Raw genomic sequence first — 17,658 nt, 5'->3', positions numbered from 1 at the left:
TTCATATTCCGTCTGAGGAGATGGGGCAGGCAATTGGGTAGACCATGTGAATGGCCATACTCATCCTGTCATGTGACTAGGGACAGAGGGAATCTGCAAGTTCATTCTTTTCAAAAAAAATTTTTTTATGAGTTTACAGCCCCATAATAATAAATCAGTATGCAGTAAGGTCCTGAGCTCCCTCTAGTGGTGGCTGTAGGTAGAAACAAATATATTCTTTATATCTATGCTGGTAATTAGAAGCTCGGTGTCAGGAAAAAGTGATTGGTAAATCTGTAGATGGAGAAGATACAGAAGTTGATTATATAAGTCAATCACAGGACTTACAATTGCCTAATAGGATTGGGATCAGTGCTGTATAATTAGTAGGAATCCCATCATCCTAATTGTATTTTAAACCTAATGGGAGGCAGTTAACTCAAATTTCCCACTGCTGACATGCCATTAACAGGATACAGTGGCAGTTTGTGGCAGCCTGTATTCTGTTAATGATCTAATGCAGCTATGCACTGTCGAGCATTAAGGCTAGGTGTAGAGAATCTTAATATGGGATGTCTTACACATGCAACAGCCCTGATGGCTCGTCATGGGATATGGAGCATTATTTAGGCGATTGCTATGTATGCAGTTGCTTGATATAATCATTATAATGGATCTTCACTTCCAGGTCAGCTATAACCCAAAGTGGCAGGCAAACCAAATGTCAAATTACTGTCAGTGCCTCTTTAAAATAGTAGAATATCCAATTCAGACTGGTGCAGAAAGAACGAAAGCAATCCCCGGCACCACATGGCGTCACCTACGGATGTAGCAGGGTTAACACCCAGGCTTTATGAGACATGTTATCTAAACTAAATGCGTTAAGCCATTGCTTTTCAATGGCTTTTGTTTCAAGATAACGCGGTGAGTTAAGAAATTTGAGTTAAGAGTGTGTGTGTTACCCCTGCTACATCTGTATATCCCTGCAGAGAGGCAGACCGTGGGGAGGTGGGAATACCTCACTTGTCAATACAAGCACAGGAGCAGTCACATATACACAGGCCAGGGAGCCCATTCATAAAATATTCACAGGGTGCCAACATTTATGCAAAGGCATACAGATGACCAGTCGACTGGTTTCCTAGGAAGGTGGCCTAAGCCTGTGACTGACATAAGGACCAATGTGAGCGAAATGAGAGAAGAGCGACGAAGGTCAGATGTAGGAAAACTGAGTTTGTCAGAAGTAGCACAACCGAATTTCTTAAATGTAGCAGATTTAAGTTTGTCAGATACGACAGGGCTCAGTTTGCCAGACACTGTAGAACTTTTTGTCAGACATATGAGCGATGAGCTTGTCATATATATCAGTGCCCAGTTTGCCAGATGTACCATGCTCAGTTTGTCACGTCTAACAGACATGGGCTTGTCAGATGTAGCAGTGCGCAGTTTGTCAGGTGTAGCAGGACTGGGTCTGTCAAATGTAACATTGCTGAGTTTTCCACACATAGCAGAGCTGAGCTGATGGCATGTATTAGAGATAGGTATGCTAGATGTAGAAGTGCTGAGTTTGTCATACAGATGTAGCAATCCTCATCTTGATTTTTAACGCGTTACGTTATATCTGACTTTTTCATATCATAGTGTTATCCCACTCAAGTAGAACTGCTACATCTGTATACAACAATGCCGGGTTTGTCAGATGTAGCAGAGCAGAGCTAGTCCCAGAGGTGAGTTTGTCATATGTCTCAGACTTTCTTAAGAAATTACACTTAAATGCACTGATACTAGGACACTAACCTAAGCCTGAGATCAGGAGATTAGATTGTAAGCTTTAACGGTGGAGGAAGTAAGCGTAGGCAGGTAGCAGAATTGAGTTTGTCATACAACACAATTCATTGTAATAGCTCACGTAACCCTATGTATGAACAGGCAACACATGACAAATTCAGCTTTGCTACATCTATAACACAGAAGCCCATGCACGGCACTCTAAGAACAGGCTCCTAGGAATGTATCTTCCTATCTAGTAGGAGTACATATCTGAGATAGGGGAGAACATACCATCTGTGTACAGCGCTGCGGAATATGTTGGCGATAAACATAGACATTTTTTTAATTTTCCGTGCAGGTACTCACCCTAATTTCATGTAGATGATCCCGAAACAGAGAAACACATAGAAAATCCACCTCCGGGAGTGTCTGTGCATGGTCTAGACAAAAGGCTGATCCATATAAAGTTATGAAAAAATGAATGCAGTTTTCAGAGTATATCCCAGCAATTGCATGTTTCACTCTAACCAAGGAGGTTTGCTTGTAAAAACAATGTAGGGTGGAAGCCGCCTGCTCTGCCCGGATCCATGGAGGAGAAGGGGTTTGATGTAGGAAGAGTGGAATGGAGAGGGATTATCTCTTAACCCCAAAGGAGTGAGAGGCAGAGAGACTCTGTGTAATCATCCCATCCAGTGTGGAGGCCAATGTGTCCCTACTTGTTCTGACTACTCCAGGTAACAAGCTGCTTGGGTGAGAGCAGGTAGGAGGGAGGATCTCAGGGTGAGACATTGCCTGTCACTCTTCTCTCTGTCTCTCTCACCTCTGTCTCTGCCTGTCTCTTTGCTCTCTCTCTTCCTCTCCTGCATTTGTCTCTTTCACCTCATCGTCTCCGCCATTCTCGTTTTACACTGTACAAACACACCTTACATTGTGTTGTTTTTATCCCTGTCACAATACGCCTTACTGGCAAGCTGTCACTTTAGACTACACCGCTGGAGGTGTCTCTTTCACTTTTCAGGGTAGGTCTCGCGGTGACCACTTTCAGGCTACATTCACACGACGGTGTAAAAAAAAAAAAAAATGACCATTAAAAAATGACCAAATGCCATTTTTTCATTGATGACTTTCTGCTAAACGAACATTAAAAACGGTCCCCTTCAATTGTAGGGGGGGAGGGGGGCTGTCGGGTCATGAAAATGTCCTATTTTTTGACGTCTGTTATTCGCAGCCCTTTATATAAAAAAAAAAAAACGCTGTGGGAATAGAACCATAGACTGCAATGTTTCTGAAAAAGGCCGCCTGACAGCTGTAAAAAAGGCGGCCAATCGCACAGCCGTTTTTTACTGTTGTGTGAACATAGCCTAAAATGAAAGTAACAGCTAAAGTCTTGTCGTAAGCTGAATCTAAAAACGGATATTAAAAATGGCAGGACAGACAGAAAATAGATGCGTACATTGATGCAAAATGGCTATGAAAAACTGGCAGTGTATCCGTTTTTAACGTTCGTTTTTTCATCGTGAAAAGGTAACCTCGCAGGGACAATCCGTTGATTTTAATATGAATGATGTAATGCTTCATTTCCCCTGGGGTGGCGCTGTAGGGAATATAAACGGCTGATTGCTGGCATGATCATGGGAAATTTGCCTCACTATACAGTTAAAATTTCCATGCCATATTATTGCTGAATAACTAGATTCACTTGCCATGCAGGAGGTAGGAAAAGTTGGATGACAACCCAGATATAACTAAAGGTGGGCTTACGATTTTCAGGCCGATTATGCGGAACGGAGTGAGAGAAACGCTCATACATCGGGTAAAATGATCTTTGGTAAGGACACCTCAGTCATTGTTTCTGGGCAGTGCTGTGTGAAGAGTGATCTGCTGCCCAGAAACAATCTGTATGAAGATGAATGATAGCAGTAGCCATCACTGTTCCCATACAGTGGAGGTGATTGCTGCACGTAAACGCAGCTCTTACCTTCACTGACGAGCAGTGATAGCAGTAGCCATCGCTAGTTCCCATACAGTCTTCACCTCCACTGACGAGCAGGCAGTTATCGGGAAAGTATGGTCTCTTTAGGTACTGTGTAAATGTGTCTTTACAGTGTTACTAAAGAGAAGGACCCCAAAACACTTCCATGGGCGGACTGGCCATAGACCCTACAGGGAGGTTTCCAGAGGGCCATCAAAGCCCTCCTCTCGGCACCAGCCAGATACATAAAGATCTGATGCTCTCCGCATTAATGTAGGAGCATCAGGCACTTACAGTGCCTTGCAAAAGTATTCACCCCTTTTTTTTCGTATTTTGGTGCCTCACAACCTGGAATTAACATGATTTTTTACATCATTTCATTTACAGAACATGCCCACAACTATTTGTTTTTTTATTGTGACGCAAACAACAAAAAGTCAATGTGCATAACTATTCACCCCCCTAAAGTCAATACTTTGTAGAGCCACCTTTTGTGGCAATCACAGCTCCAAGTCTCTTTGGATAAGTCTCTATGAGCTTGCCACATCTTTCCACTGGGATTTTTGCCCATTCCTCCTTGCAAAACTGCTCCAGCTCCTTAAAGGGTTTCTGTCACCCCACAAAACTCATTTTTTTTTTTTTTAGATAGTTAGATTCCTTATAGGGCGATATAGGAGAATATAATAGTCTTACTTACTTTCATGCGGCCGATTCTTTATAAAACGAAGTTTTATAATATGTAAATGAGGGCTCTACCAGCAAGTAGGGCGTCTACTTGCTGGTAGCCGCAGCAGCAATCCGCCCCCTCGCCGTGTTGATTGACAGGGCCAGCCGTGATCTCCTCCTCCGGCCGGCCCTGTCAGTAATTCAAAAATCGCGCGCCTCTGGTCATTCGGCGCAGGCGCTGTGAGATGAGGAGGCTCGTCTCCTCAGAACCCCCTCAGTGCGCCTGCGCCGATGACGTCTTCTCTTTCGGTGATGTCATCGGCGCAGGCGCACTGAGGAAACGAGCCTCCTCATCTCAGAGCGCCTGCGCCGAATGACCAGAGGCGCGCGATTTTTGAATTACTGACAGGGCCGGCCGGAGGAGGAGATCACGGCTGGCCCTGTCAATCAACACGGCGAGGGGGCGGATTGCTGCTGCGGCTACTTGCTGGTAGAGCCCTCATTTACATATTATAAAACTTCGTTTTATAAAGAATCGGCTGCATGAAAGTAAGTAAGACTATTATATTCTCCTATATCGCCCTATAAGGAATCTAACTATCCAAAAAAAAAAAAAGAGTTTTGTGGGGTGACAGAAACCCTTTAAAGTTGGATGGTTTGCGCTTGTGAACAGCAATCTGTAAGTCTGACCACAGATTTTCTATTGGATTGAGATCTGGGCATTGACTAGGTCATTCTAACACATTTACATGTTTCCCCTTAAACCACTCAAGTGTTGCTTTAGCAGTGTGTTTGGGGTCATTGTCCTGCTGGAAGGTGAACCTCAGTCCTAGCTTCAAATCACGACAGGTATTGCTCAAGAATATCCCTGTATTTAGCACCATCCATCTTTCCTTAAACTCTGACCAGTTTCCCAGTCCCGGCTGCTGAAAAACATCCCCACAGCTGGGGATGGTGTTCTTTGGGTGATGTGATAGGTTGGGTTTGCGCCAGACATAGCGTTTTCTTTGATGGCCGAAAAGTTCAATTTTAGTCTCATCAGACCAGAGCACCTTCCTCCATACATTTTGGGAGTCTCCCACATGCCTTTTTGCAAACTCACAACTTGCCTTTTTGTTTTTAGCTGAAAGTAATGGCTTTCTTCTGGCCACTCTGCCATAAAGCCCAACTCTATGGAGTGTACGCTTATTGTCGTCCTATGTACAGATACTCCAGTCTCTGCTGTGGAACTCTGCAGCTCCTCCAGGGTTACCTTAGGTCTCTGTGCTGTCTCTCTGATTAATGCCCTCCTTGCCCGATCCGTGAGTTTTGGTGGTGCGGCTGTCTCTTGGCAGGTTTGCTGTTGTGCCATGTTCTTTCCATTTGGTTATGATAGATTTGATGGTGCTCCTGGGGATCATCAAATATTTGGATATTTTCTTATACCCTAACCCTGACTTGTACTTCTCAACAACATTGTCCCATACTTGTTTGGAGAGTTCCTTGGTCTTCATGGCAGTGTTTGGTTAAAATGTGAAAGTGAAATGTCTCTTGCTTAGGTGTTGCAGTCTCTGGGGCCTTTCAAAAAAAGGTGTGTATATGTAATGACAGATCATGTGACACTTAGATTGCACACAGGTGACATCATTTCGCTAATTATGTGTCTTCTGAAGGTAATTGGTTGCACCAGAGCTTTTTATGGGCTTCCTAACAATGGGGGTGAATACATACGCACATGCCAATTTTCTGTTTTCTATTTCTAAACAATAGTTTTATTTATATATTTTTCTCATTTCACTTCAACAACTTAGACTATTGTAATCTGATCCATCACATAAAATTCAGATTAACAAAACATTGAACTTAAGGCTGTAATGTAACAAAACACAAAAAAAGTCAAGGGGGGGTGAAGACTTTTGCAAGGCACTGTATGCACCTGGCCAGCGGCCGCAGGTGCCCTCCTGAATTTAACAGTATGATCATCCTCAGGACAATGACACGGTTTCAGACTGTGGCACAGGCGGCAGCATTTTGTGCAACATTGTGGTATTCAGTTTTGCCGAGGCAGTATTTTGTGTGATATGGTATTGCTGGCCTCACCTACTTCCGTTGTCCCGCCTTCTGTCAATTTGGACCCACATACAACATGGGGTCACTTTTAGTTTTTTTTTTCAGGGCCACTTTAATTTCCCAGTCTGCATCTGAACATTTCTGTGTTTACGTGACATTGATTTGTTTGCCTTTTTTGTGAGGGTGCTCTGAATGGTATTATTCTATTTGACTTTTATGTTGCTGTTATTCTGCTAATCTATTGGGCCTCCTATTAGTCACCCAGGGATACAGTATATCATGCATCTCTATAGTACAAACCCATCCATTCCACAGTCAGACACGTAGTGCTGTTTCCACCCGCAGGACATCTTGCGTCATGACAACACTGACTGTCTCAGCAAAGATCTTGCAATGCAAGTCCAAAAATAGGTCTAAAGTAGGCTAAAACATAATTTTAACTGATCCCCAGTTTAGAGATGACCTCCATGTACAGTATTCTAAGTACCATATACAGTGCCTTGTGAAAATATTCACCCCCTCTGTGTTTTTTCCCCCCTTTTTGTTCCATTTACAACCTGGACTTAATGGATTTTGGGTGGTTTGTACCATTTGATTTATACAACATGCCTGACACTTTGAAGGTGCAAAAAAATATTTTATTGTGACACGAGAACTAAGACAAAAAAAACTTTAATGTGCATAAGTATTCAACCCCTGAAATTCAATATTTTGTGAAAACTCATTTTGCTGCAAATACAGATGCAAGTCTCTTGGGGCATGTCTCTATTAGTTTAGCACATCTAGACACTGCAATTTTTTCCCATTCTTTCATGAAAAAGTGCTCCAACGCCTTCAAGTTAGATGGATTATTTTGGGGTACAGCAGTCTGGCCATTCTGATTCCCCTTAAAGAGGAACTGTCACCTCTCCTACAAAGTTTGTTTTATTAACTACTTGAATTCTCAATACAATAACAATTCTGGAGTATCTATTCTTATGACTCTATGTTATACCATTTCTTTATTATTTATTCTTGAAGTTATGAAAGTTATGGTCCTCTTTAAGCCACTCCAGTGTAGTTTTAACAGTATTTAGGGTCATTGTTCTGCTGGAAGGCAAACCTCTGTCCCAGTCTCAAATCTCTATCCTATGATGGCCATAAAGTTCAGTTTTAGTCTCATCTGATCAGAGAACCTTCTTCCCATGTCTGGGGAGTCTGCCACATAATGTTTGGTGAACACCAAATGTGTTCTTATGTATTTCTTTAAGCAATGGCTTTTTTGGCCACTCTTCCATAAAGTCCCACGATGTGGTGTGTACGGCTTATAGTGGTCTTATGGACAAATACTTCCATCTTCGCTGTGGATCTTTGGAGCCTTTTCAGTGGTGTCATTGGTGTCTTTGTCGAGTCTCTGATCTTTTGCTCTTCTTCCTGGTCTGTAATTTTTGGTGGGCTACATTTTCTTGTCAGGTTTGTAGTTGTGCTATATTCTTTCCATTTTGTTATAATAGATTTAATGGTGCTCTATGGGAGGTTTTAAATTTGGAATATTTTTTGTACCCAACCCTGATCTATACTCCACAACTTTTTCTCTGACCTGTTTGGAGAGCTCCTTGGTCTTCATGTTGGTTGCTTATTAGTGTTGAGGACTCAAGGGTCTTTCAGAACAGGTATATTTATACACTGCGTGCAGAATTATTAGGCAAATGAGTATTTTGACCACATCATCCTCTTTATGCATGTTGTCTTACTCCAAGCTGTATAGGCTCGAAAGCCTACTACCAATTAAGCATATTAGGTGATGTGCATCTCTGTAATGAGAAGGGGTGTGGTCTAATGACATCAACACCCTATATTAGGTGTGCATAATTATTAGGCAACTTCCTTTCCTTTGGCAAAATGGGTCAAAAGAAGGACTTGACAGGCTCAGAAAAGTCAAAAATAGTGAGATATCTTGCAGAGGGATGCAGCACTCTTAAAATTGCAAAGCTTCTGAAGCGTGATCATCGAACAATCAAGCATTTCATTCAAAATAGTCAACAGGGTCGCAAGAAGCGTGTGGAAAAACCAAGGCGCAAAATAACTGCCCATGAACTGAGAAAAGTCAAGCGTGCAGCTGCCAAGATGCCACTTGCCACCAGTTTGGCCATATTTCAGAGCTGCAACATCACTGGAGTGCCCAAAAGCACAAGGTGTGCAATACTCAGAGACATGGCCAAGGTAAGAAAGGCTGAAAGACGACCACCACTGAACAAGACACACAAGCTGAAACGTCAAGACTGATTTTTCTAAGGTTTTATGGACTGATGAAATGAGAGTGAGTCTTGATGGGCCAGATGGATGGGCCCGTGGCTGGATTGGTAAAGGGCAGAGAGCTCCAGTCCAACTCAGACGCCAGCAAGGTGGAGGTGGAGTACTGGTTTGGGCTGATATCATCAAAGATGAGCTTGTGGGGCCTTTTCGGGTTGAGGATGGAGTCAAGCTCAACTCCCAGTCCTACTGCCAGTTTCTGGAAGACACCTTCTTCAAGCAGTGGTACAGGAAGAAGTCTGCAGCAAGAAAAACATGATTTTCATGCAGGACAATGCTCCATCACACGCGTCCAAGTACTCCACAGCGTGGCTGGCAAGAAAGGGTATAAAAGAAGAAAATCTAATGACATGGCCTCCTTGTTCACCTGATCTGAACCCCATTGAGAACCTGTGGTCCATCATCAAATGTGAGATTTACAAGGAGGGAAAACAGTACACCTCTCTGAACAGTGTCTGGGAGGCTGTGGTTGCTGCTGCACGCAATGTTGATGGTGAACAGATCAAAACACTGACAGAATCCATGGATGGCAGGCTTTTGAGTGTCCTTGCAAAGAAAGGTGGCTATATTGGTCACTGATTTGTTTTTGTTTTGTTTTTGAATGTCAGAAATGTATATTTGTGAATGTTGAGATGTTATATTGGTTTCACTGGTAAAAATAAATAATTGAAATGGGTATATATTTGTTTTTTTGTTAAGTTGCCTAATAATTATGCACAGTAATAGTCACCTGCACACACAGATATCCCCCTAAAATAGCTAAAACTAAAAACAAACTAAAAACTACTTCCAAAAATATTCAGCTTTGATATTAATGAGTTTTTTGGGTTCATTGAGAACATGGTTGTTGTTCAATAATAAAATTAATCCTCAAAAATACAACTTGCCTAATAATTCTGCACTCCCTGTACTTACATCATGTGATAGATCATGTGACATCAATTGCACACAGACAGGCCTTAAAAGGGTTTTCTGGTTTGCATCATCATCCCTAAAAAATATTCATGTATGAATGTACCAGTTTGTAATGAATTTATTTTACCTTTATTGCTTCTATCTTCCGTTCTGGGCTGTGAACACATGGCCATGTCAATGCAGATCTTTCTTATTTCCTGTGATGCTATGTACATGGGCATGTCAAAAAAGTAACAGGAGTGTCTATGTAGGCTGAGGGGAAGAGGTGGCTCACCTAGTGTTGCAATATGAGAGGTGCTCTAGGTCTAGGCTGACTCGCCCAGTCAGAGGGAATAAAATGAAAATGGAAGTATAGACCAGCACTCAGATATGGGGAAACAGAAGGAATTTATTGATGCTAAAAGAAATGGTAATTAACCATATGAGAACCAATGCAAGGTGCTTGATAAGCAGTAAAAAATAACAAATAAAAATGGATATACAATACAGACCAAAAGTTTGGACACACCTTCTCATTCAAAGAGTTTTCTTTATTTTCATGACTATGAAGGCATCAAAACTATGAATTAACACATGTGGAATTATATACATAACAAACAAGTGTGAAACAACTGAAAATATGTCATATTCTAGGTTCTTCAAAGTAGCCACATTTTGCTTTGATTACTGCTTTGCACACTCTTGGCATTCTCTTGATGAGCTTCAAGGGGTAGTCCCCTGAAATGGTTTTCCAACAGTCTTGAAGGAGTTCCCAGAGATGCTTAGCACTTGTTGGCCCCTTTGCCTTCACTCTGCGGTCCAGCTCACCACAAACCATCTCGATTGGGTTCAGGTCCGGTGACTGTGGAGGCCAGGTCATCTGGCGCAGCACCCCATCACTCTCCTTCATGGTCAAATAGCCCTTACTTTCAAAGTTTTCCCAATTTTTCGGCTGACTGACTGACCTTCATTTCTTAAAGTAATGATGGCCACTCGTTTTTCTTTACTTAGCTGCTTTTTTCTTGCCATAATACAAATTCTAACAGTCTATTCAGTAGGACTATCAGCTGTGTATCCACCTGACTTCTCCTCAACGCCACTGATGGTCCCAACCCCATTTATAAGGCAAGAAATCCCACTTATTAAACCTGACAGGGAACACTTGTGAAGTGAAAACCATTTCAGGGGACTACCTCTTGAAGCTCATCAAGAGAATGCCAAGGGTGTGCAAAGCAGTAATCAAAGCAAAAGGTGGCTAATTTGAAGAACCTAGATATGACATATTTTCAGTTGTTTCACACTTGTTTGTTATGTATATAATTCCACATGTGTTAATTCATAGTTTTGATGCCTTCATAGTCATGAAAATAAAGAAAACTCTTTGAATGAGAAGGTGTGTCCAAACTTTTGGTCTGTACTGTATAAAAAAGTAATATAAACTAGAAAAATATAAAGAAATAGGTAAAAAATGAGTTGCTCAATACTGTGGGTCTTAAGTAGTTTCAGATGGATGTGTTAGTGTGCACATTAAAGTGACCCTGTATGGCGAGTGGCAGCGCTGTAGCAGGTGGCACTAGACTGTCTTGAATTGAAACACTATGCTATCATGTATGGAGCGATTTAGTGTGAATGGATACACTGTGGATAGAATTTAGTGTGATTCTGATGTGTATTGGGCTTACATCAGGCAAAGTAGAATGGAAGGTACAATATGCAAATGCTTGTAATGTCACAGGGTATGAGGGTTCGTTAATCAGCCACTTCTGGTGCTCTAGCCAATGGTGAAAAAATAGACAGACCACGATGCGGTATAAATAAATAGTAATAGCAGGCCAATATCGGGTGGCGTCCCACCCGATGTGTGTGTACTGGCCTCTGTTGCCTTACTCGGTGTCCGCTCTGTGTCTTGTTGGTAGCCGGTCTTCTTTCTCTCTGCAAATCTGAGGCCGATACTGGAGTGAATATTCCCGTGCTTGCTGATGAGTCGGGCGGGCCTTCCTCTAGTCGGCGTCCCACGTGTGTAGCGCTGGATGCGTACCGGTATTGCGCGGCCTTCTGAAGTTCTGGGTCGATGGAGTGGTCCAGAGAGATCTGTTCTTGCTGTAAGCGCTTCCAAGACAGCAGTATATCTTTGTCTATGTGCAGATTTCTTTACCCAAACGCGTAAAGGAGTTTCTATGTAACTAGCTGGATGGGAAGGGCTAAATATTAGCTGGGCATTGTTAGGGGCAGTGCTGGAGTTGTGGCAGAGAAAGGAGAAGTGCATCATTGGTTTGGTTGGATACAGCAACAGGAAGTTCTACATACAGGATGGAAATAAACCAGTGTCCAAAAAAAAAAAGATTTACTTGAGCATATGTGTTAAAAAACATAGGAGTTCTGGGAAACCTCTTTAAATATGTGACTTTTGAAGTTAACTGGTTTGCCCAGGCAATATTTTAGGTTTCATAGCAAAGATGAAAACATATGCACCCATTTTTTTTATTCCTCTGTAACAATTTAGACTATTTCGTTAGGTCCATTAGATAAAATATAAATGAAAATCTTTTTTAATTCCAGGTTCTAATATGAAACAGGAAAAACACGTTGAATACTTTCACTAGGCAGTATACTATTATTCATTTATCTTTGTGTTCACCAGCCATATTTTTTAATACACTGCTCAAAAAAATAAAGGGAACACAAAAATAACACATCCTAGATCTGAGTTAATTAAATATTCTTCTGAAATACTTTGTTCTTTACATAGTTGAATATGCTGACAACAAAATCACACAAAAATTTAAAAATGGAAATCAAATTTTTCAACCCATGGAGGTCTGGATTTGGAGTCACACTCAAAATTAAAGTGGAAAAACACACTACAGGCTGATCCAACTTTGATGTAATGTCCTTAAAACAAGTCAAAATGAGTCTCAGTAGTGTGTGTGGCCTCCACGTGCCTGTATGACCTCCCTACAACGCCTGTGCATGCTCCTGATGAGGTGGCGGACGGTCTCCTGAGGGATCTCCTCCCAGACCTGGACTAAAGCATCTGCCAACTCCTGGACAGGCTGTGGTGCAACGTGACATTGGTGGATAGAGCGAGACATGATGTCCCAGATGTGCTCAATTGGATTCAGGTCTGGGGAACGGGCGGGCCAGTCCATAGCATCAATGCCTTCGTCTTGCAGGAACTGCTGACACACTCCAGCCACATGAGGTCTAGCATTGTCTTGCATTAGGAGGAACCCAGGGCCAACCGCACCAGCATATGGTCTCACAAGGGGTCTGAGGATCTCATCTCGGTACCTAATAGCAGTCAGGCTACCTCTGGCGAGCACATGGAGGGCTGTGCGGCCCTCCAAAGAAATGCCACCCCACACCATTACTGACACCATTACTGACCCAATGCCAAACCGGTCATGCTGGAGGATGTTGCAGGCAGCAGAACGTTCTCCACGGCGTCTCCAGACTCTGTCACGTCTGTCACATGTGCTCAGTGTGAACCTGCTTTCATCTATGAAGAGCACAGGGCGCCAGTGGCGAATTTGCCAATCTTGGTGTTCTCTGGCAAATGCCAAACGTCCTGCACAGTGTTGGGCTGTAAGCACAACCCCCACCTGTGGACGTCGGGCCCTCAGGTCACCCTCATGGAGTCTGTTTCTGACCCTTTGAGCAGACACATGCACATTTGTGGCCTGCTGGAGGTCATTTTGCAGGGCTCTGGCAGTGCTCCTCCTGTTCCTCCTTGCACAAAGGCAGAGGTAGCGGTCCTGCTGCTGGGTTGTTGCCCTCCTACGGCCTCCTCCACGTCTCCTGATGTACTGGCCTGTCTCCTGGTAGCGCCTCCATGCTCTGGACACTACGCTGACAGACACAGCAAACCTTCTTGCCACAGCTCGCATTGATGTGCCATCCTGGATAAGCTGCACTACCTGAGCCACTTGTGTGGGTTGTAGACTCCATCTCATGCTACCACTAGAGTGAAAGCACCGCCAGCATTCAAAAGTGACCAAAATATCAGCCAGGAAGCATAGGAACTGAGAAGTGGTCTGTGGTCACCACCTGCAGAACCACTCCTTTATTGGGGGTGTCTTGCTAATTGCCTATAATTTCCACCTGTTGTCTATCCCATTTGCATAACAGCATGTGAAATTGATTGTCACTCAGTGTTACTTCCTAAGTGGACAGTTTGATTTCACAGAAGTGTGATTGACTTGGAGTTACATTGTGTTGTTTAAGTGTTCCCTTTATTTTTTTGAGCAGTGTACATTACTCTGATAACACCATTAAATAAATCCAGACACCCTAAACAGTGTCCCCAAAACAGACCAAAATAAATTGACCCTATAACTAATACAGACACTGAGACGCCTAACCAAATACAAACCTCAGAACAGACAACCTACATAAATGCAAACCCCATACCAGACCCCCTAAACTAATACCCCAGACCAGATACCCAGAAAAATACACCCAGACTAGGCCTTCTAAACAAATACAAACCCCAGACTAGACACCCTTAACCCCTTCTACCGTCGGGGACTACATTTTTTAGTTTTTGTTTTTCACTCCCTGCCTTCCCAAAGCCATGGCTTTTTTATTTTTTCATTAGCATAGCCGTATAATGGTACCACCACAATATTGCATATGATGTAGTGGGAAGCTGGAAAAATAGGTTTTGTTTCTACAGCGTTTCTACAGCGTTTCTTATGCGGTAAAACTGACCGGTGACCTTCATTCTCCAGGTCTATATGATTATAGTGATACCACATTTATATAGTTTTTTTTTTTTGACCCCCATAACTTTTTTATAGTTATGTCTACAGAGTTATTTGAGGGCTGAATTTTTGTGCAACGATCTGTCATTTTTATTGATACCATTTTTGGGTGTGTGAGACTTTTTGGTCACTTTTTATTCAATGACGAATTGACCTAAAATGGCGAATGTTTTTTTCCATTGCACTGTTCACCGTTTGGGAAAAATATTTTTATATTTTAATAGTACTGGTGTTTTTGCACACGGCGATGCCCATGGTGTTTATTTTTTTAATTGTTTATGTATTTAAATTTTTGGGAAGGGGGGGTGATTTTTATATTATATTTTTTATATTTTTTATATTCTAAAAACTTTTTTTAAACTTTCTTTTAGGCCCCCAACAGCCTATCCTAATGCAGTCCTAAGATTGCCACTTTTATATATCAATGGAAATAAATCCATTGATAAATAGAATATGCAGTACATTTCAAGGTAGTGCTCCCACCTGCAGACCTACATTGGAGTCCACTTATGGTAAATTCAGTTAATTGGACATGATTTGGAAAGACACATCGCTGTCTGTATAAGGTCTCATAGCTGACAATGCATATCAGAGCTAAAAAATAAGCCACGAGGAGGAAAGAACTGCCTGTAGAGCTTAGAGTTTGTGTGGAGGCACAGAGAAGGGTACATGAAATTTCTGCTATCATGTAACTTCCCAAGAGCACAGTGGCCTCCACAATTCTTAATGGACGTTTTGAATAACCAGGATTCTTCATAGAGCTGGCCACACTACCAAACTAAGTAATCAGGGGAGCAGGGCCTTAGTAAGAGAGGTGACCAAGAACCCAATGGTCGTTCTGGTTGAGCTCCAAAGATCCTGTGCGCAGGTGGAAGAAACTTCCAGAAGGTCAACCATCACTGCAGCATCCTACCAATCTGGACTTTATAGAAGAGTGGTCAGAAAGAAGTCTCTCCTCACTACAATACATTTTAAAGTTTGCATAAAAGCAGCTAAAGGACTCTCAGGATTCTCTGTTCTAATGAAACCAAGACTGCACTTTTTGGCCTCAATTCTAAGTGTCATGTCTGGAGGAAACCAGGTACTGCTCATCACCAGTATGGTGGTAGCAGCATCATGCTGTGGGGTGTTTTTCAGGGGCTGGGGCAGGGATAATGGTCAAGGTTGAAGAAAAGCTGGATTGACGAAATACACAGATATTCTTAATATAAACCTGATCCAGAGTGCTCTGGACCTCAGACTGGGCTAAAGGTTTACCTTCCAACAGGACAATGACCATAAGCACACAGCGATAAGTCTGTAATTGCTGCCAAAGGTGCTTCAACTAAGTACTGACTAGTATTTTAGTTTTTCATTTTCAATAAATGAATAAAGATATCTAACATTCTGTTTTCACTTTCTCATCATGGGGTACTGAATGCAGAATGATGGGGAAATCTTTTTTTTTTGCACAAGGCCTCAGCATAAGACAATGTGAACAATAGTGAGTGTCTGAAGACTTTTCAAATGCAATGTATGTTTCCTCAGGGTGAAACATAGACTCGAACAAAACCCATGCTCATGATGACTACAGCACTACAGGTCACAAGTGGTTTAGCCCTAAAGTAATACCAAGGTAGAGGCATTCTAGCAGCTCTGGTCCCCTCAACTGAGGGGGCCACATGAATGTTATATGAGTCTTAGAGGTGAAAGGGTAGTTAGTGATCTAGCAGGGGACCGTTTTCTATGTTCCAAAATGGTGCCCTAAATTTTAATCCGCTAGTCATGAGATCCATCCATCAATGTACTAGTATCATATATGACAGAGAAGCAATTTATCACTAGTTCCTTTTTCAAAAATTCAGAGTCACATGAAATTCTGTACTTTTTTTCAAATTTTGAATTGTTTTCTACATTATAATATTGCTGTTTCATTTTCAAGAACTTATAATAATTTTCTTTAAATATTCTTTCTTTAAATATTTCTTAAAGAAATGTCAAAAAAGGCAAAGTAAGTCATGTCAAAAAATTCCAAAGGTTTAGCATAATCTCTTTCTACATACATGAGAAAGATCCAGCGAGAAATGTGATAACCATAAGTGTTGTAATGGAATCTTTGATCACTTTGGCATTTCTTCCAGATGAAAGAAATTTAACTCTGAGTTCTCAGACCTGTGAAACGGACAGTTCTTTGTATTTTTCTATCACTATTATCTATGGCTCAGTCAAGTAACGAGCAGCCCACCAGATGTTGCAGAATGACATGCCGTAGGCAACTGAGATGGCATGTTAGAGAATCAAGTTCCATGAAAAGTGGTGGACCACCATTTCCCTAACCTACATCAGAAAAAGGTCACTAGTTTTTGATATCTTAAGAGTAGATGATGGGGTGACATAACAAATACAAAAACCTCCTGAAAACCCCTTGAAACTTGACTGCCCCACCATTTTCCTAATAGGAGAGACAGGCATCATAATCCTTAATGGGATTTCCGGGACTAATCAGTGTTCAGCAAGTGCCTGTAGCCTGCCTCTCTAAATAGAAGATTCATACTTACCTGCTGCCCTGTCGCTCCATTCCTCCACACTGCCTCCACTGTCTCCATGTTACAGTCCCTGTATTGAGATCCAGTGCAGGATGGTCACGGTCACATGCTCTGCTGCAGCCAATGACTGGTTTCAGTGGTGACGTGTATTGTAGTCACTGCAGGGACCCGTACATACACACAGCAGCGGCAGTGGGGAGATTAGTATAAATCTACTTGCTAAAAACTAATTGGGGTAAATTTATCAAAACTGGTGTAAAGGAAAACTGGCTTAGTTGCCATTAGTATCCAATCAGATTCCTCCTTTCCTACTTAGTTGTTATGGGCAACTAAACCAGTTTTTCTTTACAACAGTTTGATAAATCCCCCCTATTATTCCAAGAAAACCCCTTTAAATCAGCCATATGCAAAAGATAGCCACCAGCTAAACACTTCTTCAGCCGTCAGCTTAAGAGGCTGAGCCGGCCTCAATTAACTTGTGTACCAAAATAAATAACTGCTACTGTTGGGACAGTCACGACAAAATGCCCGTCTAAACCCTCCTTAAATGGGGGCAGTTGGCTTATCTCCTTATACACTCATGTTAATCTAGTAGTATCCTACTACATTAATACACATAGGTGCAATGTTCTCCTCCTCCTTTATGAATATGTAATTCAGGGGGCGAACACCTCTCTCTTATAAGTAAGCAGCGGCAGTTTAGAAGTACAGTGCTTATTTAAACACAGCACAAGTATACAATTCAGGA

At 42.0% G+C, this 17,658-nt stretch overlaps 1 protein-coding gene across 1 annotated transcript in view; it reads right to left on the bottom strand.

Moving 5' to 3' along the window:
* WNT7B (Wnt family member 7B) overlaps positions 1-2,614 on the bottom strand; it is a 111,417-nt gene extending 108,803 nt beyond the window's left edge. The window contains exon 1 of the mRNA XM_040439130.1: positions 2,116-2,614. Within this exon, the coding sequence (XP_040295064.1) occupies positions 2,116-2,186 (71 nt within the window). The 5' untranslated portion in view covers positions 2,187-2,614. The remainder of the gene's footprint in view (positions 1-2,115) is intronic.
* Positions 2,615-17,658: the final 15,044 nt, after the last annotated feature.

Source organism: Bufo bufo, chromosome 1, assembly GCF_905171765.1.
Source record: "Bufo bufo chromosome 1, aBufBuf1.1, whole genome shotgun sequence".
Lineage (NCBI taxonomy): Eukaryota > Metazoa > Chordata > Amphibia > Anura > Bufonidae > Bufo > Bufo bufo.
The sequence above is the reverse complement of the archived record's forward strand: the minus strand, read 5'-3'. Positions and strand labels throughout refer to the sequence as shown.